Source organism: Balaenoptera physalus (assembly GCF_965194825.1).
Source record: "Balaenoptera physalus genome assembly, chromosome: 5".
Classification (NCBI taxonomy): Eukaryota; Metazoa; Chordata; class Mammalia; order Artiodactyla; family Balaenopteridae; genus Balaenoptera; species Balaenoptera physalus.
The window spans coordinates 114,003,193-114,029,956 of record NC_138884.1 but is presented as its reverse complement, the minus strand read 5'-3'; the positions used below and the strand labels follow the sequence as shown (position 1 = coordinate 114,029,956).

The following is a 26,764-nucleotide window of genomic DNA, read 5'->3' as shown; positions in this document are numbered from 1 at the left end:
GAGAATCAGAAACCACAGTTAGCAAGAGCTGCAGGCAGCTGGGTTATTTCGTTGTCTGATTTAAAGCTGTGGTCTGCAAAGCGGTGGGTGCAGCAGGAGGAAAATATTAGAACTTTTACTTACATTAGTATTTTAACTGATACTTTAGAAGTGCCTATTTTGGGCAGCATCATTTACAGTAGCCAAGCTATGGAAACAACCTAAGTGTCCCTCAACAGTCAAATGGATCAAGGTGTGGTATGTGTATACAGTGGAATTTATTCAGCCCTGAGAAAGAAGGACATCCTACCATTTGGGACAATAAGGATGGATCTTGAGGGCATTATGTTAAGTGAGAAGTCAGACAGAGAAGGACAAATACCGCATGGTCTCACTTGTATGTGGAATCTAAAAAAAAAAGTTGAACTCATAGAAACAGAGTAGAAAAGTGGTTGCTAGGGGCCGGGGGAGGGGGAAATAGGGAAAGGTTGGTAAAAGGATACAAACCTTCAGCTCTAAGATGAATAAGGTTTGAGGATAATGCAAAACATGGTGACTACAGTTGATAACACTGTATTGTATAATTAAAATTTGCTAAGATAGTAGCACTCAAATATGCTCACCCTCCAGAAAATAGATACATATACATATATAAATATGTGAGGTGAAAAAAAAATCTATTTTATACGCAGGTTTTATAATGTGAATTTTGGTGGTACATGCATATTATTTATAAATAATCAAATATGTTGAAGACATAATGAAATTTTTATGGATTAAAGTTTAGCAGCACTGGTCCAGAGAGTGAAAGCTCCTGATAAATAAATGAGACAGGAGAGTCCAGACTCCCTCTCTCAGGAAAACAGTGGGTTGGGAGAGGGCACAGGGAGAGAGGATTCTCATGCCCTGAAGACGCCCTTGTTCTGCTGTCTGTCTGCTCTGGGCAGTGGGGGCCTTAGTACTGTACCTGATGAATTGAGTAGGGAGGGGGCTTGGGGGTTGAGACCACCTTCCATCCAGCCTAAAGTAACGGCAGCAGATGGGACGTGGGTGTTGAAGAACCCTGAGAGGGAAGGAAGAGGGGCAGAAAAGGAAGGAGACAAGGAGATGTGGGGATAAAGGGGGAAAAGAAAGAAAGTGACAGAAAGAGGGTGAGAGGTGAGAAGGAGGAAAATCCAAAATAGTGAGTACTGGCTCTCTGGGGAATTTGGAACATAAAATAAAACCAGCTCTGTCCATCAATGGATGAATGGATAGAGAAGAGGTATAATGGGTGTAGATATACAATGGGATAGTACTCAGCCATAAAAAAGAATGAAATTTTGCCATTTGCAGCAACATGGATGGACTTGGAGGGCATTATGCTAAATGAAATAAGTCAGACAGAAAAAGACAAAAACTTTATGATATCACTAGTATGTGGAATCTAAAAAATACAACAAGCTAGTGAATAAAACAAAAAAGCAGCTGACTCACAGATGTAGAGAATAAACTAGTGATCATCAGGGGGGAGAGGGAAGGGGTAGGGGATTAAAAAAAAGGGTTATTATGGGATTATAGGAAATCATGTGTGTGAAACTTTTGAAAACTATAAAGCACTACAGAATTTTAAAAACACATAAAATAAAACCAGCTCTGAGACCCTTGAATACCTGATATAAATGCAATCACATTTCTTTCTGTTTGTCATCACATCATCTTGTGAAAATGGTTGGATTTTCACCAAATCTGAGAGCTGTGTTTGGGATGGTGGGGCTTAAATACACAGGTGGGTGGCATACACAAAATTGGGACATTGGGAGAGCCTGGAGGGCACCTCCAAGAGATGGACAGAGCCCCGCTAGAGCAGGTGCACAGAGGCCTGCTGAGAGGCTCATGGGAGAGGCGTGGCTGATGTGATCAGCCACAGTGGACGGAAAAAGCACCAGCGGTGTCACGTGCAAATCCCAAATCTCAGGCTCAACGGCCAGCACTGATGTGTGACCAAGCTGCTCTGCCAGGCGCTCTGTCCAGTGCCCCCCGGGGGAGATGCAGCAGGAAGTACTCAGTGATGATCTGGAGTACCCTTCAGCTGCTTGTGGATGAAGCTTAAGTCACCCAGCCAGGCCTCTGCTGGGGAACCTTTCTGGCCAGACACACAGTGTCCCCACCCAGGTAGCATCTCTAGAACATATCCAGTCTGCTCCAGCCTCTGGGGCTGGGATGAGCATCCCTCCCATTCAGCCATCCGTGGTCCTATCTGCAGAGAGGCAGTGCAGTGCAGTAGCTGGGTGTACAGACTCTGAGCCAGGCTGCCTTGGTTTGGGTCTCAGCTTTGTTGTGACCAGCTGTGTGGTATTTGCCTTGGGCAAATAATCTCCCTGAGCCTTGGTTTTCTCATCTGTAAAATGGGGATGATGATAACAAAATATCCATCTCAGAGGGCTGTTGGGAGGAGTCAGGGAGTTAATACATATGAAATGGTTACAGCATACTGACACACACGAAATAGGGAATTTCGTATAAGCATTTACTCTTAGCAGTATTGTCCTGCCAAGGCGTGTCTCCAATCCCCCTCCAGCTAGGGCCAGTCTACCCCTCCATCCTCCGTTGCCTCATTTCTAATACTAACAAACAAGTGAATTCACAGTCCTGTTTTCGACTGTGAGGTATGTGAAAGTAGGTGGACATCTGAGTCATTTCTGCACCCCACACCTGAACAGTTCCAAGCACAGCAGCACCGCTGGGAGGGAATTCTGGAATCTTCAAATATGGCTTTTATTTGGTTTTCTTTCATTTCTCCTCCTCTTAAAATTTTTTAATATTTGCATTATGAAAGTAAAGCCAGCTCATTATAATAAATCACAGAATACAAACATGTGTTTCAGTCTCTCCTTTCCCTGCCATATAACCACCCTGATTCATACAGCTCCTCCATTATTTCTCCCTTCACTTATGCAAATGTATATCCACATACGTTAGGACTTTGGTTTGTTCTTACAATAAAGAGCTCAATACTCCATGGGTCATTCTAAGAGTCACTTTTGCATTTAACCACGTATTGTGGACATATTTCCAAATCAGTATACGTAGGTCTACGTACGAGATCCACAATCCCTACTTCCATTCGAAATCCATTGTTTTGTTTTGTTTTTTTGTAATTCATTTGGTGATAAAATCTGACCTGGAAGTCCTCTTCATAGTTTTTTTTTTCTTTTAATTTATTTATTATTTATTTATTATTTATTTTTGGCTGTGTTGGGTCTTCGTTTCTGCGCGAGGGCTTTCTCTAGTTGCGGCAAGCGGGGGCCACTCTTCATCGCGATGCGCGGGCCTCTCACTATCGCGGCCTCTCTTGCTGCGGAGCACAGGCTCCAGACGCGCAGGCTCAGTAGTTGTTGCTCATGGGCCTAGTTGCTCTGCGGCATGTGGGATCTTCCCAGACCAGGGCTCGAACCTGTGTTCCCTGCATTAGCAGGCAGATTCTCAACCACTGCGCCACCAGGGAAGCCCAGGTTGTTTTTTTTTTTTTTCTTTTTAATTTATTTTAAAAAATAAATTTATTTATTTTATTTTATTTATTTTTGCTGCGTTGGGTCTTCATTGCTGTGCGCGGGCCTTCTCTAGTTGTGGTGAGCAGTGGCTTCTCTTGTTGCCGAGCATGGGCTCTAGGCACGTGGGCTTCAGTAGTTGCAGCATGTGGGCTCAGTAGTTGTGGCACGTGGGCTCTAGAGCACAGGCTCAGTAGTTGTGGTGCATGGGCTTAGTTGCTCCATGGCATGTGGGATCTTCCTGGACGAGGGCTCGAACCTGTGTCCCCTGCATTGGCAGGCAGAGTCTTAACCACTGCGCCACCAGGGAAGCCCTTCATAGTTTTAGTTATTCTACTTAGGGTGAAAAGTCATGTTTTGCTATAGAAATATTTATATATTTGATTACAAGATGCTCTCCAAGCCTTGCTACATAGTATACAGTACATATTACATAATATACAGCATATATTATTTTAAAATATTATTATATGTTATGTTAGACACATTATTTTCATATTATTATGATATATATTATTTAATACAAGTATATATTTAAGTCTGAAAATATCTGAGTTATGAAACCATATCTGGCCCCAAGAGTTTCAGATAAGAAATTGCGGACCTGTATTTGCAGAGTATTCCATATATGGTTATACCATATTTTATTCAACAATTCTCCTATTATGGCACTCAGGTTGTTTCCAGTTTTGTTTGCTTAATTGTTTGTCTTGTTCTTATAAAATATGCAGCAGTAGTATTCTTGAGCTTCTCTTTACATATTGGTACTTCTATTTTGACTGGATAAATTCCCAGAAGTTGAAGTGTATAGTTAAAGGGTATGCATTTTATGTTCCAAAAACTTACAATTTATGGTACTATGAACAGAATATGAGTGTGTATTTCTCTGCACTTTTACTAGCACTAACTGCTATCAATAATTTTACTTATTGGCTATTATCAGATGGTGAGAAATGTTATTTCAGTGCTGATGCGGCTGCATAGTCTTCATGTGACCAGTATCCCTGCGAACTGCCTATCTAGAGTCTTGGTCAATTTTCAGTCAGAGCTCCTTGACTATTCAATACATTTACTCTTTTCTCTGGTCCATCTACTGCAGATATCTTCTTCTAGATTATTGTTTTTCTTTTGACTTTGTTTATAGGCTCTCTTCCATTTGAAAGTTTAAAGAATTCAAACAATATATTATTTTTATAGTTTCTGAGTATTATTTTTCTTATAACTTTCCAGTTTCCAGAAACCTATTCTACTCCCAAGATTTTACGTATTCCTCAATATTTTCTTATTATATATATATATGTAAAATTTATATTTTATATCAATATTTAAATCTCCCAACCATATGGATTATATTTTTCTATATGGTATAATATAGATTCTGATTTTATTTCTTCCAAATAGATAGCTATTTGTTTCAACATTTATTGAAAATTTCATCCTTTCCCAATAACTTGTAATTTGACCTTCATTTTACATCAAGTCACACATATATGTGGATTTGCGTATGGATTCTCTCTTCTGTTGTACTGACCTATTGTTTATTGCTGGACCAGAACTATATTCATTTCATTACAATAGATTTGTAGCCCACTGTAAAATTAGATGAGAGTGGTCACCCTCATGATTGTTTCTTTTCCATGTTTTCTTGGAAACATGGAAAAGAATATTTATTCTCAAATATTTATTTTTGGAGATGAATTCTGTCCAGTTTTAGGAGATACTCCCATTAAGATTTTGATAGGAATTACACTAAGTTACGCATTCATGTGAGAAGTGTGGACATGTAATCCACCCAAGGTCAATGCTCTGTCTTTCATTCAGTCCTTGCTTTATTCCTTCAGTGTATGTTTAGTGTTTTCTTCATTTAGACCTTGCAACTCCCTGGATAAATTTATTCCTAGATATTATATAGTTTTGATCACTATTTTGAATGAGGATATTTTCCTTTTCTTTTTATACCTAGTTGTTTTTAGTACAATAAAAAGCTCTTAAGTTTTGCTTATTTATCTCCTATTTGGCTACTCTATTCATCATCCATAGCACAAGATATTATCTCCCAATATCCCATCTCCCCTTCTCAGATAGTAATAGAATTTTTAATTGAGTTCATGCTCACCCAGTTAAAGACTATATTTCCCAGACTCCCTTGCAGTTGGCTGTGGTCATATGACCAGGTTCTGACCAATGGGATATGAACAGAATGATATTTGCAACTTTCAGGATATTTCCTTAAAGGGAATGAGAATTCCCTCATTCCCTCCACTACCCCCCCCCCCATTCTGTCACCTGTTATGTGGACTTGGGGGGATATTTTGGGCCACACAGATGTGGAGCAACAAAGTAGAAGCAGCTTGGGTCACAGTAAATGTCAATGGAGGAGAGATTAGACTTTTACCAAAGAGAAAACTACTTCTGTTTCATTAAAAAAATTTTTGTGAGTCTTTGAAAAGCAATTATGTCTCTCCTAAATTTTACAACCCGCTATTAATTTTGATAGTTTTTCTAGTGAGCCTTTTGGTGTTTCTAGGCATAGAAGCACATCATCTGCATACAATGATGGTGTCCTTTCCCTGGTTGAACGGCTTAGAGCACAGTGGTTAAGAACAGTCTTTAGAGTCAGATTGCTCAGGAACAAACAGCTGCGCTCCTGTGTGGGACATCTGCTGTTTGTGGCCACTCACATCCCCTTATCTCAGCAATTACTCATCCCTGCACATCTGGCTGTGGAATGGGGCATGTGGCTCCAGCTGCAGCCAGCCAGGCTAACCTCACCCCTTGGCTCTAACAGTTGGCTCAGGGTTGGGCATATGAACCAACTGGGGCCAATGAAAACTGGAGAGATGATTTTCTAGGGATTCAGGAAATGAAGAGTTTTCTTTCTTTTTTTTCAGGAGCTACCTAAAGTGATATTCTCTGCCTTTGGCCAGTGTGATGTGGGGATATAACCACCCCCCTGCCCCACCCAGGAACTGTAGAAGCCATTGGCTTCCACAAAGAAAGACAAGCTAAAGATGAAGCCTATCCCTGGAGAAGGCAGAGCTGCAAGGGTGGCAGAGAAATGGTGCCAAAGCCTGAGCGAACCCTTCCTGAAGCCACAATCCACTGGGCTTCAGCTATACAAGCTAAAAAGCCCTGTATTGCTTCGGACTATTTGAGTTGGGCTCCGTGTTCTCTGCCACACACTGCTGGCGTCCTAATGATGCAGCCACTTACCATGAGATTTGGGCAGGTTATTTCACTCTATAAGCCTCTGATTCTTCTAATGTTAATAAGTGCCTTGTAGGGTAGTTGTAAGCATTAAACAGGGTAGATAGGCACTGAGAATGCGACTTTTGAGCAAAGACCCAAAGAAGAGAGGCAGCAAGCCACTGGACTTCTGGGGGAGGAGTGTGATGGCAGAGGGAATGGGCAGCACAAAGGCCCTGCAAGGGACCAGCGAGGGGGCCAGAGAGAGAAAGTGGGAAAGGGGCTCAGATGGCTTTTACTCCAAGTGAGAGGGTTTTGAGAAAGAGAGATACAATCCAACTCACTTTAGAGTCACTTTGGCTTGTGTATGGACTGTAGGGGCAACAGTCAAAGCAGGGAAACTGATAAAGACGAGAAAAAAAATGTATCCCCCATCTATTTAAGCTGCTGTTGTTTAGGGTTGCATAACTGGTACATAATTGGTGCTGAAGCGTATTTAATCCTTGAAGTACTCTTATCAGGGGGGTATGGCTACCCTGTTTTTTACAGAAGAGTAGCCTGAAGCTCCAGAGGCCCGTGACTCATCCACGGTCAGCAGCTGATACGTGGGAAGCTGTTTGTCTCCAGCTTCTTCCGGGGCGGGCATTTCCCTCCGCCCCACGCCGCCCCCTTCAGGGCTGAGTCTCACAGCCCAGCCCTTACTTCCTCCCGGCCTTCTGGGGTGGAGGATCTGGGGCAGCTCTGAAGCAGACCAGTCTACCCGGGAATTCACGTCCAACAGGAGCGCCAGACAGCTGAATTCCACTTCTGGTTTCTGTACCGCGTGAGTTGATGCGCTGTAATTTCCCGGTGTCTCCTTTAACGGTTGAGTCAAGATGTGGGAAAGTGAAAATTAGTGCCATATGAGGTCTCCTCTGAGTTCCTTCTAAGGAGAGTGGAAATTTACTACAAAATGTGCAAATATGAACTGACTTCTCAGCTATTTGTTTTCTGTAAATTAAAAACATTCAAAATTCAGGGAGAGAAGGAGCCCAGGATATTGTGTGAGATCTGTTAGTACAAGTTTTAATGAGAGAATCAATAATCAATAATCATCCTCCCAGCCCTGTTTATGAATCCTGAACTCCAGCCCTGCTTCTCTCCTTTCTCTGAACTCATGGAAATTCATCACACCTCCAAGACTCTGACACAATTTGGAATGCTTTTCCCTCCCCTCTGCCTGGCAGATTTCCATTCATTCTTCAAAACCTGGCTGGAGAGTTATATTACTGCTGGATGCACATCTAACCTTTGCTTGCTTGCTTCCACTAACAGGAGACTCACTACCATGAGGGGTGTGTGTCTTAGTTGGCTTGGGCTGCTAAAACAGATTACCACAGACTGAGTGGTGTAAACATCAAGCATTTATTCCTCACAGTCCTGGAAGCTGGAAGTCCAAGATCAGGGTGCCAGCATGGTCGGGTTCTTGGTGAAGATCTTCTTCCTAGTTTACATGGCAACTTTCTTGCTGTATCCTCACATGGTGAAGAGAGAGAGAGCTCTGGTCCCTTCATCCCCTTACAGGGCACAAATCCCATCATGGGGGCTCCAACCCTATGACTTCTTCCAAACCCAATTACTTCCTAAAGGCCTCAGCTCCAAGTACCATCACACTGGGGGTTAAGGCTTCAACATATGAATTTTGGTGGAGACACATTTAATCCATGGCAGACCGACTAGTTTAGGCCTCTCCTCTGGACCCCGACCCATACCTCCACAGTCCCCTCCATTGTCATTCCCATGCTAGCATTCACCATGTTGTATCTGTCACTTTGTCCATCTCCTTGAGGCCAGGAATCCTCCCTCATTCATTTCTATGTCCCCAGTACCTTAGCACTGGCCTGACCTGGAAAAGGTACTTATCAAGTGTTTGTTGACTGGCTGATCGACTGACCAAATAAAAGACTGAATGAAGGAAATATGGTAGGTAATCCTATCACCTTTCTTCATTCTTTACTTCTTAAGGCTATCATGATATTTACAGGAGTTGACAACACTCCATTTCAATTTTTGGCTTTTAAAACTGTAGCAACGTCACTTTTTCAGCTGGACCTCAGCTGGTGGGACTCAGCCACCCTCTCCATGGTTTTTGTAATCACTGGTGCCAGTGTCAGGATTGGCACCACGAGGACCTGTAACTTGGGCTATTTTCCGAGTACAAAAGTACTTGACATCCATGTGACTTGGAAAAATTCTCACTCATTTCTTCATTCACTTAGCAATCACTTAATGAGCACCTCCTACCTGTGCATATGGGTGGAGGGGGCTTGAAACTGAAGACCCTAAGGATGTGCCAGTTACCTGTGTCATGGAACTGGGGGGTGGGATGATGGGGGTTACACGGGGCTGAAGTCCCATCCACAGTCCCCTCATTGGGGTATAATTGCCAATGCAGAGAATCTTCTCAGTATTACCAGTAACAGGGACTCCTACTTCGAAGACTGATTCCTGCATCTTCCCTATATATTCCAGGAGAAAACATCCAAAGCCTTCCTGAATTTTGCTGAATTTTCATTTGTTTCTTCTGCAGCTACATTGCACAAGTGTCTATTCCTGCTCCACCATGCCACCCCCCTTCCCTTCTCCCCTCTCAGCCCCTGTAATGAAATAACCCCAAACCTGCGTGGGTATTTACCAAATGAGTGAGGGCAGTGCAGTGCTCTCACTGGGACCGACAAGGCCACAATCCAGGAAAAGATGGGGTCTGCTTGGGAGGGGATAGTCAACCCAACGGCAGGCTTTGTTTACTGCAGAGTGAGTTCTCTCTAGATCTGTCCTCAGGAAGCCAAGATTGGATTCGTGGCTGTGAATTCCTGGGAGTGAGTGCTAAGGTAGCGCCCACCAGAGGGCACTAGATTGGGAGTTAGGCTGACAGGGGGTCCATGTGTAAGAGATGATCTCCTCCCACATTATTTTCTGCCCTGTTTCCCTGGAACTTGGAGTAAAGCCTCATGGGAACATCTATCCCCACCTTAGCTGGTTCACAGGGTCTACATCATGCCTAAGCCAGAGGTCACAGTGGTGCTGCTGAAAAGATGCAGCTGGATGCCCAAGAGGGTGAGAACCTTGCTGTGGACCCAACTGCCCCACCATGACAGGCTCACACGCTCACTGCTAATAATACCTGTACTTCCAAGATGTCAGTGTGATGCTACCCTGGCTGTGATACGTCCCTCAGGATCACACATCCTGGGCACTGTTCCCTCCTCCCACTTGTCTTCATGGAGATGACAGTGAATGTACTGCAGGACAGTGGCAGAAAGGGAGAGGGGGTGAGGAGAGGGAAAAGGAAGGAAGGGAGGAAGGAGAAAAGAAAGAAAGAAAGAAACCAAATCAAATTCCAGGGCACCAGCTTATCCAGGCTTCATTTGGCTTTACCTCAACCAAAGATTGACTCTGTTTGGGGGCACGCCTTTGCCTGATGTAGAATGAATGACCCTCTGATTTTCTTCTGTTCTATTTGATTTGACCTCCTCCCCTATCTTGGACATGGGATGGGAAAGAAGGACTTTCAAAACAATCTGTGTGGGACTTCCCTGGTTGTCCAGTGTCCCCCTTCCAATACAGGGGATGCTGGTTCGATCCCTGGTCAGGGAACTAAGATCCCACATGCCGCAGGGCAACTAAGCCTGCGCGCCTCAACTACTGAACTCGCGGGCCTCAACTAGAGAGCCCGCGTGCTGCAAACTACAGAGCCCACGTGCTCTGGACCCCGCACACCACAACTACAGAGCCCACACACCCTGGAGCCTGTGCACCACAACTAGAGAAGAGAAAACCCGCATGCCACAACCAGAGAGAAGCCCACGCACCACAACGAAGAGCCTGCACGTCGCAACGAAAGATCCCGCGTGCCTCAATGAAGATCCCGCATGCTGCAACTAAGACCAACGCAGCCAAAACTAAATAAAATAAATAAATAATAAATAAATCTTCAAAAAACAAAAAACCTGTGTGCTCCCTGCTCCCCCTGTGCGGGGGTGAACAAACGATAGCAGGGTACAAGAAGTGCAACACGTGTGGGACTTCTTGAGTTCCTGGGCTGAGATTTGGGGGAACTCCCACCCAAGACGAGTTTCAACACCTTCTCCCTGGATATATTGTGATTTCATAAAACCTGCCCAGCCTTCACACCCTATTTGATTTGATGCTGCTTGGAAACCGCCTCCCCCAAGGCTTTTGAGAGGGCTCAACAATTCTGAGTGTCTTTCCCCTTTTCTCTACTTCTGTGGCTTTTAATGTTAAGTCACTAGATTTTGGGTTAATTAGTTACTGCAGCTTAGCCATGGCTACCTGATCAATCATTTCCCTTCCACCTCTCTGTGTTGGCATGTAATTTTATGCAATCATACTAATCACAATGAATTAGGTTTACAGAGAGGTTTTTATAAACTTTCTCAGCCATGATTTGCTCTTTGCAATGACTCTGAGAGGCACCGGGATAGAGACTATCTTTTGATACCTAGCATCCCTTTCCACTCCATTCTTTCCTGCCTCCTGTATTATAAGGACCAGAAAGAGAGAAAAACCACATGTCCTGACCCTCTTGCAGCTAGGGTTCTGGACAAGATTTAGGTTCTGCCATTCAAATGCACTCAGGCAAGGTGTGGAAGCAGAAAGGAAGCAGGAGAATGTCATTTGAAGTCTGGAGTTACACTGTCTCAAGTCAAGGAAGTATGCGTGTCTCCAAACCAGAAGCTGGCAAACAGAACTGACACACACCCTTCCCTGTCACCTTCAGAGGAAGCACAGCCCTGCGGACACCGTGACCTCGGTTCCTAGTCTCCAGGACTGTGAGCCAATACATCTCTGCGGTTTATTGCCTCTCAATTTGTGGGACTTTGTTCCAGCACCCCTAGGAAACTAATACAGGGGGCTATTTACTGGGGGTCCTCAGAGATTCCTGCTCTGGGTCTTCAGGACTTTAAGACATCACACTGTGCTAGACACTTCCATTCCCAGCAGTCTGCAGAAAGAATCTCATTACAAACCTCCCAAGGGCTCCAGGCTAGCTTTATGCCACATTCCTAAGCTTTAGCCTTAAACTCGTCTAGAATAATGACACCCACTGTTGGCTCCTCTGACTTAGCAGAACCACCTCTGCCCCGCAACTTGCCTGGGTGGCTTTTCCCACTTCCATCTCAACTGCTCCAATCCCTGCATCTGAGGCTTCAGAATCAACACACGCCTGATTTGTTAATTTCCTGGAGTCTCGTGATGGTGATGTCACGGCACATACAGTGTTTTGACAAGTGATAAGGGGGTGTTGCTGCTGGCCACTGCTGTTTTGGGGAACACTTATCACACTTGCCGACAAATATGTCAGCAACAGATGGAGAGGAAGTTCTTTGAAATAAGTCCAGTGAATGAGTGCTCTGAAATATAGCCTGTTAATAGAAAATTTGAAGTAAAGTCAACAGATTAGGAGACAATTGCCATTGAAAAGATAGTTTGTTATTCACAGTTCCTAAGAGGAGGGGTCACATCACACCATGTGGGCCCCCCCCCCCAGGGAAACACTAGCGTTAGTCATGAGACAGAGGGAGAAGGGAGAAAATGTGGGCAAGAGCCTTTCTGGTGGTTTCTGTGGGAAGGAACAGGCAAGGCAGGGCAAGCAGGCTTAGGACTGGCTAGTCTGAATAATTTCAGGGGTTCTGGGGCACAGGAGCTGTCCCTGGCTGTCTGGATCCTGGCACTGGGGTGTGTAGGGCAAGTGGATAGTGGCCTGGAGTGTGCAGAAGTCAAGCATCAGATTACAGGAAATAGAAGACATGGTGAATACAATGAGGAAGCAAATTCATTCTGCTGGCATGGCTGCTGTGTCACCTGTTACTGAAGATCCAGGTGAGGTTTCTGATGCCCAAGCGCCCATCCAGAGGTCCCTGAGAAAAGAATGAGTTCTACACCTCACAGCCTGCTGTCCTCTGGCCAGTGGAGCTTTCTCCCTTGCCCTCCGGAATGCTCTGCTCCCAAATGCTTTGGTGACCACACTCTGGAGGGAGGATCCAGAAAGCCCTCCCTCCCCCTCCCCCAGCTTCACTGCCCTTCTGCTCCGGCACAGCCTCACCCCTGCCCGTCCCAGCACTGACCCGGCTGGGTCGGAATCACATGTTTCCTTTTCTGTCCCTCCCTCAGCCCTGGCTACACCTTAGAACCACCTGGTAACTTTAACCCCACCTTCACCCTGCCCAGCACTTTCTCCTGCGAGATGCGTCAAGTGAGGGCCTCTGCGGGTGGGACCTTGGCATTGGCACCTTTTACAGTTCCTGGGTGACATGCAGCCGTGGCTGAGAAGCGCCACCCTAGACCACGATGTCCTCGGCCACAAGGGGTCTGTGTCCTTGGGTCGCCTGTCACAACTCCTGGCTTACGGCAGGTCTGCAAAAGTGCAGGAATTACTTTCTTGCGTACAGAAGAGGACAGAGCTACAGTTGTCCCTCAGTATCTGCAGGGATTGGTTCCAGGACCCCCACTGATACCCAAATCTTTGGATGCTCCAGTCCCATGTATAAAATGGTGTAGAATTTACATATAACCTGGGCACACCCTTCCATATACTTTTTTCTTTTTTACTTATAAATACCTAATACAATGTAAATGCTATGTAAATAGTTGTAAGTACAATGTGTATGTTATGTAAATAGTTGCCAGCTAGCAGCAAATTCAAGTTTTGCTTTTTGGAACTTTCCGGAGTTTTTTTCCTGAATGTTTGCCATCTGAGGTTGGTTCAATTCTAGAATGTGAAACCCCAGGTAAGAAAGCTGACAGTATATGGTCAGTACATTTTGACCAAGGGTCCTCAGTAGACACTCAGGGCAAAACGCAGGCACTGCCCTTCTGTCTCTGACTCCTGGCTCTTTGCTCATTTGGGGGGAAGTCAAGCTCCCATGTGTTAAAGACCAGCCCTCCACCTGCGCATCTGCTGGGTGATTGCATTAATCTCCGCAGTTCCTCCTCCTCTGTATCCTTCCTTTTGCCATGTCATTTGGCAGTGCCCAACCCCAACCCGGTTGGGCCTTGTGAGTTGCTTTGCCCACTGGGATGGCAGCAAATGTGATGCAGGTGGTGGATTAAGTGACTGGGCTTTCCCTGCCTCTGTTTCTGCTGTGGCCACGCGAGGTCACACAGGGCTGGCCTGCCAGAAGGTGAGCCATGAGGAGCTGGGCCGAGTCACCCAGTCAATGAGCCAAGGTCATGGTGTTCCAGCTGGCAGCCAGGCGACCCCCAGACATGGGAGTGAGCACAGCCAACGTCACCGTAGCTGCCTGGCTTACCCTGCAGGACCTCAGTCTTAGGAGCAAGCCCTGCCTACAGGAGCTTAACCCCACAAGCCTGTGAGCTTACTGGATGCTTCTTGTTTATGCCATTAAATTCATGTGGTTATTCATCACCCAGCATTATTGTACCAACAGAAAATGAATGCAATCCCTTCCCCTTCCCTCTACAGTTTTAAATTCCCCATTTCCTGGAGCACTTTGCCCTCAGCCCTAAAGCACTCTCAACTCTTCCTCTCACACTGTGCTATGATGCTACAGCCTCCTTCAGCTTCATTTTACCTCCAGGTATGGTGTCCCTCTGCTTTTGCTGCTAGCCAGGAGACCCCAAATCTCAAAGTAGAATTAGCGCCCATTCTAGGAGATAAAACCAGCCTGAAAGATCAGAAAGCAGAGCAGACACCGGGGGAGCAGAGACACTCCTGTGAGTCTTGGATTTTGTATAACCAGCAGATCTTGAACATTTTAAATAAAATATGAATGCATTTATTTAATTATGCTTATAACTCACTGTAAACACAGCAACCAACTTGTTCTCTGAGAAAACACTTAATGAGATCGATCAAACTCTTTAAATAGAAACACATAGTTATCTGTTTTGTAAACTGTTTTTTTTTTTTAACGCATTTAACAAAAGGGTAAGGAGATCTAATGTACAGCATGGTGACAGTAGTTAATAATACTGTATTGTGTGGTTGAAATTTGCTAAGAGGGTAGATCTTAAATGTTCTCACCACTCACACAATAAGAAGGTAACTATAAGAGGTGATGGATATGTTAATTACCTTGTGTTGTTAATTTCACAATGTATATGTGTATTAAATCATCATGTTGTACACCTTTAAAAAAATCACATTGTATAACCTAAACATATACAGTTTTTATTTGCCAATCACACCTCAATAAAGCTGGAGGGGGAAAAAACGCAACAATGACTAAGTAAGAAAAAAAGAAAGGAAAGCTGATGAGCATCTATCTCCTGTCATAAATCAGGGAAAGGAAAAACAAGCCACAGTCTCCTCTCTTGTCCTTCTCTCCTAGGGGAGAAGATTTGTGTTTTTTGAGAATTCTCTGCTCCTGATTTTCCTTCTGCACTGCCTAAAAAGGCACTCACTGGATGCTAAAGCTGATGGAGGGGAGGGTATCAGCCATTCACATCTTAGTATGGAATAGTGTTCAGTGCTCTGTCTCGACTGCAAGCTTGATGAAAAAGGAGCTTAGACAAGAGAGAGGAGGGTTCGAATCCTTGGGGAGCGTGTGGGATGCTGCAAAGCCAGAGGGCAGGGTCAGGACACTGTGTAAGGCATGTGGGAGATGATGAAGGATGGGGAGATCTGGGAGGAAAGTGGGAAAGGGCTGAGGGGGAGAGGATGAGCACAGAAGGGGAGGTAGGAAGGGATGGACAGAGATCCAGGAGCTCAGGAACGAGGGAACCCAGAGAAGGCTGTGTGAGCTCTGACCCGAGGCTGTAGCATCGGGCAGGAACTACGGCGTCAGGCAGGCCCTGGTTACCCCACAGGCTTGCTGAGTCTCATTTCATCCTAGAGGAAATGGCTGAATTATTCCTACTGCTTGGTGTTCCTGCCTTGATTTTGCTTCTGGAAAGCTGCCCAGGGCCTGAAAGGTCTTTGTCCAGAAGTCTCTCTCAAGTCTCTAGGCAGGGGCCGTGAGGATCCCAGCCAGGACCCCGCCCTCCACACCCCTGGTTTCCAGGACAGCCCTGCCAGGGGTCCTGCATCACCCAGCCTGTGCCTCTTCTTCTTCCACCTCACCTGCTTCTGTGATCTGAGCAGAGACGGGACAGGAGAGGCTGAGAACTATACGCTAATACGAGCCCTCCTGAGCACCTTTATGTCCTGGTGCTGGGACAGTGGCTGATCTTCAGCATCTTGTCTTAGACCTTTGCCACCCTGCAAGGTGGTATTACTTCTGTTTTGCAACTTGCCTGAAGACACACAGCTAGTTGGGGGACCAGCTGAGACCCAGGTCTCGGGTTCCTGCCTTTTAGATACAAACTGGGGACCTTGATTTGCAGCCTCAGCTCTGCTCAGTTTCCCCCTGGCAACCTAAGGTCATCCTTGACCTTCCATTCGGGAGCACAGGGATTTCAGCTCTCTGCCCCAAAGCACTTGGTCTGGTTTCAACCTCTGGCAGGAGACTGGAGCCCAGATGGTCCCATCCACCACTCCCACTCTGTCTCCCAGTGCCAAGGGGTTTATACAACGAGGTAGGATTCCCTGAGACACACTGGTGACACACACAAGTCCTAGAGGGGCTTCGGGCTGGAGCCACAGCCTCAGCCTGCGGGAGGGAGTGGGGGAGGTAGGTCAGAGGAGCTGTGTAGAAGAGGCGGCAGACTCATCCCTGAAAGATTCAGCAGCACATCAGAAAAATCCCCACCTGCTCACTCCAGCCCACACTCCCGAAAGCCCTTGGGAGATGAGTTCCTGAAGCAACATCAGGGAATTTAGTCTCCAAGACTGCCATGATGCTTGGCTGCAAAGCTGCCTTTGGCATGGACTGCAGTGGAGTGTCAGTCATTGCTGGGCTGCGCCCTGGACTTGTGGTCCTGACTTGACTGGGCACCGCATCCCTGGGACTGACTCAGAACACAGAGGCCCAGGTTCTCTAAACAGGACAGGGTCTGGCCTCTGATTCTTACCAAGTCCCCCAGGGGATTCCAATAAGACCAGAGTTGGAGAGCCGCTGACATGCAGCCTTCTCCATGGGCCAGAAGTGTCAGCCTCAGCTGCGAGCTGTTATAAATGCAGAATCCCAGGTCCACCTCACTCCACTGAATCAGTTTAGGAAGATGCCCACACTCCGTACACACATAAAAGCTTGAGAAGCCTGGATGAGGGAAAGGCTTCCCTTAGAGGGAAGCCTGGATGATGACTGATTTCTAGCTTGCCAAGCACACCCTATCGCATTTGATCCCCACGACAATCTGGAAGGTGGGTATCATTTTCCCCGTTTTACTGAAGGTGATATTGAGGCTTAGAGAGGTGAGTGACATCTCTGAAGCCCCGGGTTCACAGGTCGGGGAGCAGGGGTGGGAGGCTCAGAGCTTTCCAGCCTTGTATCCCATTCCCATTTCTGCCCTGTTGTCCTCACACCAGGACGTGAACGGTGATGTCTTTAGATATGAAACCATCAAATACATTGGACTTGACTCACCGCAGCAGGACACAGACCAGAAATTTACACAGGTGTTCATTCACCAGGATTGAAACAAAAGAAGGCTTTCTAGTCAACCCTAAAATCCAACTCACCAGGACCAGGACCAAATTCCCAGAGCCTCCAAGTTCCCACTGAAATAGTCTCTAGAAAGCGTTCATAACAGGCTTACCGTGTTCATCCAGCAGTATGTTGTCTGGCTTGATGTCTCTGTAAGAGAAAACAAAGAAGCTGAAAATGTGATTTCTGGAGCCTACCGAGCAGCACGTGACAAACATGACAACTGCGGATAAATGCCTGACAACACCGAGAGTGCTTGTCTCTCCCCCGGCGTGAGGGCTCAGACAGGGAGCAGGAGAGTGATTGTTATGATCGTGGAGCCCCGTGTTCTTGCTTCCTTCCCTTTCCTTTTCCTGGAACTGCAAGTGGATTGTGTGAATATTCTTCTCCTCAACATTCTTAACGATTTCTGGCCTCTTGAGTCCCAGGAGTGACTGCTCACTGAGCACAGGGTCTCTACTGGTGGGTACAGACACTTACCCCTCCTGATGGAATTTAGCCCTCCCACCTTGCTAGGTACTAAACCTCCCAGGTGTAATGGTCTCTGCTCTATAGACCCGGGAACTGAGGCTCTGGGAGGTTCAGTAACTTGTCCTGGTCAGCCTTGTCCACAGCCTCTGCCAGTTTTTGTACAATCTCAGAAGATTTGACATTTATTATAAAGAAGTGAATGGGGCTTGAATTTCTAAAATCTGTGATTTTTATATGGAGCTTTGGAAAGTGTATGCACGTTCATGATGACTAAATCAGGGTTGAAGATGTCAATTCAGTTTCTTAAAAGATCACACCCAGCAATCAGCCGGTGTTTGTACAGTCTGTGAGCTAAGTAAGGCTTTTACATTTTTAAAAGATTGTAGAAAACAAAACAAGACACACACACACACTCACACACGCACAAAGCAAAAAGGAAAAGAAATGTATAACACAGACTGATGTGACCCTCAAAGCCTAAAATATTTATTATCTGGTCCTTCAGAAGTTTGCTGATCCCTTTTGCACACAGTGAGCCATGTTCAGCGAAATCTCGGCTGGGGAGTTTCTGGAAAATTCTGCTCTATGTCATCATTATAGCAAGGGGCTCCCAACTCCAAGCTGTGCTTTTTAAAGGCAGGGGTTTTGCTTTCTTCACCTCTGCACCCCTAGCATGGTGTCTGTCACCAGCAGACACAGTCAAAGAAAAACCAGGACAGTAGTTAAAGCAGTAAAGACAGATTTTATTCAATTGCAATCACCAAAGGGGAAAAGACACCTCAGCATAGAACTGGGCTCAGTTCTGAACACAACGGGGACAAGTGGGGATTTGTAGCTGAGGAGCAGGTGGGGATCGGTGGAGACATCAGAGGTGAGGGGGGTTCAGGATTCCTGCTGATGGCAGGCCAGGGTGATCAAACCACCCGGGGGATGAGCAACCTGATGAGAAGATGATCAGGTCGGGAGGATGGGGGATTCTGGCTAAACCAACTTAGCAGGTTCTTGCTAAGACCGGACAATGCAGAGACAACACAGAAGTACAAAAGACGAGGTCGGGTTTCAGAACAACTCAGAAGAGGCTGAGTAGAGTTTGGGGGGGAAAAGAACCTTTGTCAACACACAGGAAACACGGAAGAATGAATGTGAGAGAAACACAGCCTTGGAGAAACTCATTGGACAGCTTCAACTCTGATTCACCCATCATTAACTTGCATACACTTTCCAAAGCTTCGTATTAAAGCCATAGGTTTTAAAAATGCAAGCCCCACTCACTCATTTAGAGTACATGTCAAATCTTCTGAGACTAATGACAGCTTTCTTCCAAATAAAAAGCGATTGCTCCTGAGTTTATCAAATAGCAATTCTACCTGAAAACACACCATGGTTATTTGTAACAATATGAGGTAATGCCCACGGCTTTGGGGAAGAAAGATACACTCAAACCAGAGCTTTAAATTTTCATTTTCATTGTGACTTGTGAATGCTGATGAGCATGAAGCCAATGGAGCCCCAGCTGCCAAGTTCACAGACACACGTCCCTGGTGAACGGAGATTGGTCGTTAGGGGTGTGCCCAGGGGGAGGACGAACTTGAGAGCTCACACAATTAAAACAAAAGGCGGAAGACCTGGAGTCAAGTGTTTGTGGCTCAAATCAGCAAACCCTTGGCCCCTGTCTGGGGCCTCTCCCAGGAGGGTTTCTCCAGAAAAGGTGAGAAAAGGGAAGATAAATACTTGTCAAGAATGAAAACACAGCAGCAAATATTCAAGAGCATCCTTTCTTTAAGGTGTCCCTAGAACTGGGATGACCTTGTTTGGGGTGTGCAGATCTCGGAGGAGGTGGCCGTGGACCAGGGGCATGAGCCCCAAAGGCCTGCAAGGTCCTTGGCCTGAGCTGCCGCCTCCGCTGATGCTGAAACTGCCCTGTTTTGGGGTTTTCTGCCCACCCCTCTCCTTTGCTTCCTTCTTCATCCCTCACTCCCTCCTCTGACTTCTTCCTTTTCCTACCAGGGCATTCCCGGGATAGTCCTCAAATGCCTCCTCCTGGCAGGTCTGGGCAGAGAGCTGGGGACACAGTCCCTCCCCTCTGGAAGAACAGAATCAGTGGGAGAGGGAGACATGTGGGTGGGGTGGCACAGAAGCCACGGTGCAGGGAAACTGCTGTGAACCCTGGGGGAGATGGAACTGGGGCAGCTGGAGAGGGAACGGCCGGCCAGGGAATCACACGGACCAGTGGGGACCAGGGCATCAGAGCCAAGAAAAGATGAGGCGGTGGTGGCAGACCTAAGGAGAGGTGACCTGGTGTAGTAGGGTGAAGAGTGTCCCCCCCAGACTTCACATCTACTTAGGACCCCAGAAGGTGATAGTATTTTGAAACAGGGCCTTTGCAGCTTCAAGGAATTAGTTAAAGATCTCAAGATGAAATCATCCTGGGTTTGGGGGGTCCTAATGCCTGCCGTCTTAGAAAAGAGATAGAGGTTTGGACACAGACACAAAGGAGAGAAGAGGCCATGTCAAGACAGGGGCAGAGACCACAAGCCAAGGAGAACCAGGACCCCCCAGAAGCTGGAAGAGGAAGGAAAGGATTCTCCCCCGGAGCCTCTGGAGAAGGCTGACCCCACTGGCACCTTAATTTCAGTCCTGGCCAGAACTGTGAGGTCACGAATTTGCATTTTTTTTTTAAGCCACCAATTCTGTGATAATTTGCTGCAGCAGCCCACAGGAGGCTACACATCTGGCAGAGCAGAAAGAGAGCTAATGAAGGAGGTGGGTACATGTTAAGTGGCAGCCAGCTTCCCCCACTGACCACGGTGTGACCTTGGATAGGCCCAGCATCCATCAGAGCCCGCATTCTGAAAGGCCTCCGTCCATGGTCTCTCACATCATGAGGACCAAACAGGGGCACAGATACGAGTGGCTTGGTAAATTAGACCCCAAGGCTCCAAGGAAAGAGGGTGTCCTGCCCAGGCGAATCCTGCTTGGGAGCGGACTGCCTGACACCCCGGCGCCTCTCCTGCTATCGGGGTGACCTCCCTGTGCCTCGGCTTCCTTTGTGGTGTGGACTAAATGTCTGACACATGCCTCTGTCGGCTGTTAGCACGGAGGGGAGTCAATGGCCCTCAAGCATCTTGGGGGCGTCCCTTCCATGGTCACTGGGGCTGCAACAGTGAACAAGGCAGACCCAGCAAATGGAACTCGCTTCTAGGAGGCTGACAGGAGCGCATAAGTGACACAACCCCAAGTTGAGACAAGTGCTCTGAAGAGAACAAATCAGGGTCTAGAAAAGAGACCTGCTTTTGGTAGGTGGCCAGGGAAGGACTTTCAGAAGACGTGACATTAGCTTGACACGTGAATGACAAGAAACAGTCAGACGCAACCCGGGAGCAAGCTCTCATCTTGCAGATGAGTCCACAGAAAGCTGGGAGGGTGAATGGCTTAACCTGTGACATCTGTCCAGCCTAGGGAACAGGACAAAGGTGGTGGGGTCATTCCCATGATCACAGGCTATCAGACTGAGTCCTGGCAGGCTGGAGCGGGAGCGGCCACATGGCAGGGACCTGCGGGCACCTCTAGGAGCTGAGCGCCAGCAAGGAAACAGGGGGAATTATTCCTGTAGCCACAAGGGACTGAATTCTGCCAACAACTAGGAGAGCTTGAGAAAGATCCAGAAAGATCCAGAAAGGAGTGCAGCCCAGTGGACACCGGGGTCGAAGCTTTGTGACACCCTGAGCAGAAGAGCCAGCTAAGCTGTGGCCAGACTCCTGACCTGTGGAAACTCTGAGGAAATACATAGATACGAGTTTGTTTTAAGCCGCTCATTTAGTGGAAATTTGTTCCGCAGGGACAGAAAATTGTTACGATAGCTACATGATCTTGGGTAACGTACTCTGGGGCCTCACTCTCCTCATCTGGAAAATGGGAATGATGGTCCCTATCTGACAGTTGCTGGGCGTATACACGGAGGTGCTATCATGCAAGGCTTAGCAGGGCTCCCAGTGCGTAAGAAGTGCTGAAATAAATAACGATGAGGGGCCTATCTCTGCTCTTTAAAAGGAGCTAGGGACGCCTCAGGGGCGGATTCTTGAGCTTTTAGCAAAGTGAATTAGATCTCTTTCATAGGAAACTCACCAGGCAGACTCCTGCAAAGCCTCATGGAGGAGACGGGAGGCTGATTCATTCGGGATTTAATAAGAATAACATTTTATGGGCAAAGCATCTTATCAGAGTCTCTAGGTTAGCGGGTTCCAGGACCATTTCCTCCGGTTCCACTTTTCACATTGATCATATCTCAGCCCAAGCACGTCATCCTGCTGAAAATGGGCCCGTGTGTTCAGAAAGGGCATTAGAAGCACTGCGAGGATAGGCAAGTCTGCGACAATGTTTTCTGAGGACAGGCCCCATAATTTCAGAGCTAGGCAAAATGACACTTTGATAGAAAGTGTGCATGCGAGGCTATAAAACCTGGTTCTGCTTTTGGAATTATCCCCCAGCCCCCAGATAAAACAAAGCATAAAATGTCAGTTGGGCTATTTAAAAAAACAAAAAAAAAATAGCACAGAAATGGCTCTGATCCAGACTGCAAAAAAGGGCCGTGGGGACATTTCTGCACGTGTGCCTTTGCTGGGGGTCTCTGAGTGTTATACGTCCATGATCTTATGCAGTAATAAAGACAAATAAAAACCTGGTGGAAAAAGATTCACATCTGTGAAGTGAAATTCTGTGGATATTTTACCCCTAGAGAAAGAACATGCTGTTGACATCACAGAAGTAGCAGGAGGAGGCGGACACACAGCGGTCATATTCCAGCCCCGAATTTGCTGGCCCTGAGGTCCTGGCACAATGCCCAGGGCGAGCCTCGGTTTCCTCAGCTGTAAACTGGAAAATAACACATATTCCACGTAGTTACGGTGAGGATTTGTTTGTTTTAGTCGTTTTTATTTTGTCTGTTGTTAAAGCGCCTAAACCTACATCCTAACTCTTACAGGAGCTTATCTTGGTCGTGTTCTGAAATGCAAATTCGATAGTTTCAGTCGTGCGATCCAGAAACTTCTGTAGTTCCTCACTGCTGTCCAAGGAGTTACATGTAAGGCATTACAGGCAGGACTGGGGACAGGAGGAGGGATGGCCAGCTCTGAGGCTGGAGAAGACTGGTCTTGCCGGAGTGGTGGGTTAGAGGTTGGTGGGTAGAGGGAGATGGGTTTAGACAGGTGGGTTGAGACCACTTATGAGGGGCTTTATTTGATTATGGAGCCAACTTCAGGTTGTTAGACTTAGGAGGCAATACCTGGGATTTTCCTCCAGGCTGGCTGGGGTACTAGATGATTCCGTTTGAGGTAGGTGGGGTTTTATGAGAGCAGCCAGCCAAGGGCCAGGCCTGTAGGATGCACGCCTGTTGTTAGTAACAGAAGGAGCAAAGACATTTCAGTCTTGGGGATGAGCTACCAGAATGGGCACCGGGGAGGGAGGCTGGATGCAGTGACTGAGCCAGGGTTGAACGGGTGGGATTCACCTTGGCTGTGGACCTCTGTGGCCAGCTGGCACTCATCCGGCAGCAAGCCGACGGGGGACAGGAGGCTGATGAACTTGGCTCTCACATTTTGGAATCTCTCACCATATTGGTGCGGACTGTCCTTCCAGAAACTGGGTACCGATTCTGAAACCGCATATCGTTGCTACTGGTTAGATTTCACTTCTTTCTCCTGTATCTCTCCTGCCTCCTGTGGAGGGCAGGGACCATGTACGGCCCCCAGCCCCCAACACGATGCCTCCACATCAGCAGAAGTCCTGATGCTACTCACAGCTGCACTTCCTGCAGAGCCTACTGTGACTTGGGCACCACGAGGGCAGGTCACGTGGGTTTCACAAGGAGCGTGGCTTCTCTGGATCAGGTGTTGTGGCATCACCTTCTGTGTCACCCCGCTCAATTCTGACACAACTCTAGAGGCAGGGATCACTCACTACTCCTATTTTATTGATGAAGAAAGAAGTATTTACAGAGGGTCAAAGGTCACATGTCAGCAGACAAGACCCATTCTCAACTTGCCTCTAGATCAACGTTCTCTACCTGGGGGAAATACTCAAGAAGAAAATGAATCTAGTAATTCCAGGAGCATGCCTATAATACACATGTTATTTGATCAACAAAATTATGTTACTTGGATTTCAGGATATGTTTCTTTATTACAACACCCACATACAAGGTTGTATTTCTTTTTTAATATGACCCGAATGGCTTTCCAAAACATACATCTGTCCCTTCTTACATAAATTCCCTCAATTGCCCTCTGGTACCCACAGCACTTGGGGCCAGAGTCTGGGATTCCATATTCTAACATAATCTCAAAAATAAAAAGTGAATGCTCATATGTGGCTGTCAAGTTTGAAAGCCATCAACTGAGGGCATCAAAGAAAACTAGCAGCCACTACCACTGTACTTGTACAAAAAGAGGGAAGGAGAAGCCTGGAAGAGTCATGAGGACACAATTTCAGCATAAGGTACGGCTGTCATAGGCCTCAGGCCCATTCCTGGAGAAGTGTTTATTATTTTTTAAAATTTATTTTATTGAAGTATAGTTGATTTACAATGTTGTGTTCATTTCTGCTGTACATACAGACGGGGACGACCATGTGAGGACACAGGGAGAAGGTGGTGGTCTACAAGAAGAGAGGCCTCAGAAGAAACCCTGCTGACACACTGACTTTGAACTTCCTGCCCCCAGAATTATAAGCAAATAAACTTCCGTTGTTTTAGCTACCTAGTCTGTGGTACTTTGTATGCAGCCCAAGCAAACTAACACAGGTAGGTAATATTATTATCCTTATTTTACTGGACAACAAGACTGCAGCTGAGAGCAGTTAAACATTTTCTTCAGGTCACAGAGTTCATGGTAGAGCCTGGATGGACCAGTTAGAGACCCAGGTCATGATTTAAAGGTATGGAAACAATTTTTAAAATGTACACACAGCCTGGTGAGTCAGTTCTTTCTTACATCTGGCTTAAAACCTCTTGTTGCAACTCAAATCATTTTCCTCTCACTTTATCCTTTGGGAGAGAAAGTGCATCTGGTCAAGCCATGCTTGGGGTTTGTTAGTTTTTCTTTAATCCTGCAAAGAATAAACATCAGCATGGTTGACATTGATTCATTACATTCAAACGCTATGCCACTCCATGGGGTCTGGGTGTAAACTTGGTTACTAAGGCAATTGCATTCAGCTAATTGCTAAGTACACCTCATGGAGAATTCAAGAGTTTCAGGATTTACAAACAGGTTCAGGGATGCACTGGGCTCAATTAATTCCTTCATGGATGGGTGAGCCCAACAGAACGCTGCCCTAGACATAGTGAGGGTGTCGCCTTCCCAGGCAGGTCAGGAAGGGTCCGTGAAGCCCACGCAGACCCACCCAGCCCAGTTTTCTTTCTTTCTAGTTGCTCTAGGAACACTAAATTACAAAGGTCTGTCCATGAGTCAGTCTGTGAACTCCTCAAGTTAAGCGCCACTGCACAGCATATGGAAAACCATAAAAGTGTGTAAGAAGGATAGGGTGCTTGCCCACGCCCTGCAGTGACCGCAGGACAGCCTGTGATGATGGATAAAGCTTTGAAGCCCTTCACACATGAACCCTACGACTGCCTGGGTCTCAGTTTTCCTCATCTGTAAAATGGGGATGAAATGAAATAATGAACGTAAAGGACCTAGCTCAGTTCCTAGCATACAGTAGGTGCTCAAAAAATGGTGACCATTTCCCCCACTTGGACCCACCCCTACTTAGCAGGGAGTTTAGAGGGAACAGGATGGGGCAGAAAAGGAGATGGAAGAGCCGACCCTGAAAATGATTATGACCATCCTTCACATGTACACAGTGGTACAGTTCACAAAATCCCTTCCCATACTGTAATTCATTTAACCCACATGAATGCCCTGTGGAACCAGCATTATCTTCTTTTCATGGACAAGGAAACTGAAGCCTAGAGAGGTGAAGTGACTTCCCATGGTCAGAGTTAAAAGTGGCAGCAGAGGGATTTGAACCCAGCTCTCCTGATGCCCAATGCTCTTTCCATTTCCTGGGTGGGGCAGACACCCAGTCCTTGTGTCTGTGCACACGCTGTTCCCCGGTCTGGAGCTCTCCAATCGCCTCCTGGTCAACCCCCTGCATCTGGTTGCCCTTGCTCAGCTGCCACTGCCTCTGAGAAGCCCTCCTTGAAGTCCTGGATGGTCCCGGTCACTGTCCTGCATTTCCTTGTTCCCTGAACTTCACTGGCTGTGACCACAGCCAGTGAGTATGTGTGTGTGATTATCTGAATGATATTTTTCTTTCCCAATAGGCTCTGAGTTCCATCGAAGCAGGGCCCACCTCTAGATCAGCAACCTGGCATGGTGCTGAGCACAGATTGGGCTTTTGACAACTATTGATTAAGTTCCTACATCTATAAACTTGTCCCAAGGCACAGGGTAAATGTTGGCCAGAACCCTAACGTTTGAGTCCAAAGGTCCCGAGGGAGAACCAGGCCAATTAGCGTCAGGTCCTGGCAGGGGGTGGTCCAGGCAGGGCATCCCCCCAACTCTCCTGGCTTCCCCAGAGACCACGGCTTAGCTCTCGTTTTATTTCACTCAATTCTGGCAGCTTTCAAACTGCCACAGTCATTTGGTCCTTCATTTCCCTCTTGGATTCAGTAATCGTGGTGGGTTCCACGTGGCGGAGCCTAAGAAGTGCCGTGACTCTGCAGGAGCTCCGTGGTCCCTCCCACAGCTCCCAGTTCTTTGCTTTTCCATTAAGATGCTCAGACATACGCCTCATGCTCTTAATGCTACTTTCTGAGGAAAACACTGGAAAGAGTTAGGCTCCATGTCAAGGTCTTATTCTATTCATGTGATTCCTACTGGAATCTAAGAGCACTGGCCAGGGGGACACCTGACCCCCCCTCAGGAATAACCCTGTCATTTTCCAGACCAACAGAATGACGTTCAGGAGAGGTGAGTCATTTCCTTCAGGGCTGGGGTTTGAATTTTGCTTTCCTGACTATTGTAACCTTCTTAACCGCCTGGATCTTAC

General features: G+C 46.7%; 1 protein-coding gene and 1 long non-coding RNA gene across 5 annotated transcripts in view; one reads left to right on the top strand and one right to left on the bottom strand.

Annotated features, from left to right (window-relative positions):
• STK32B (serine/threonine kinase 32B) overlaps window positions 1–26,764 on the bottom strand; it is a 342,448-nt gene that overhangs the window by 48,354 nt on the left and 267,330 nt on the right. For all 3 annotated transcript variants that reach the window (XM_082462561.1, XM_082462563.1, XM_082462562.1), the window contains exon 5: window positions 17,358–17,395. In XM_082462561.1, coding sequence (XP_082318687.1) covers window positions 17,358–17,395 — 38 coding nt within the window. The remainder of the gene's footprint in view (window positions 1–17,357; window positions 17,396–26,764) is intronic.
• On the top strand, window positions 2–26,694 carry LOC309661188. 2 transcript variants are annotated; one of them, XR_014263888.1, is made up of 4 exons: window positions 2–7,518; window positions 22,452–22,620; window positions 22,698–22,796; window positions 24,327–26,694. It is a non-coding gene; the product is annotated as an uncharacterized lncRNA (long non-coding RNA). The 2 variants fall into 2 exon arrangements; XR_014263889.1 differs by having other exon boundaries at window positions 22,698–26,694.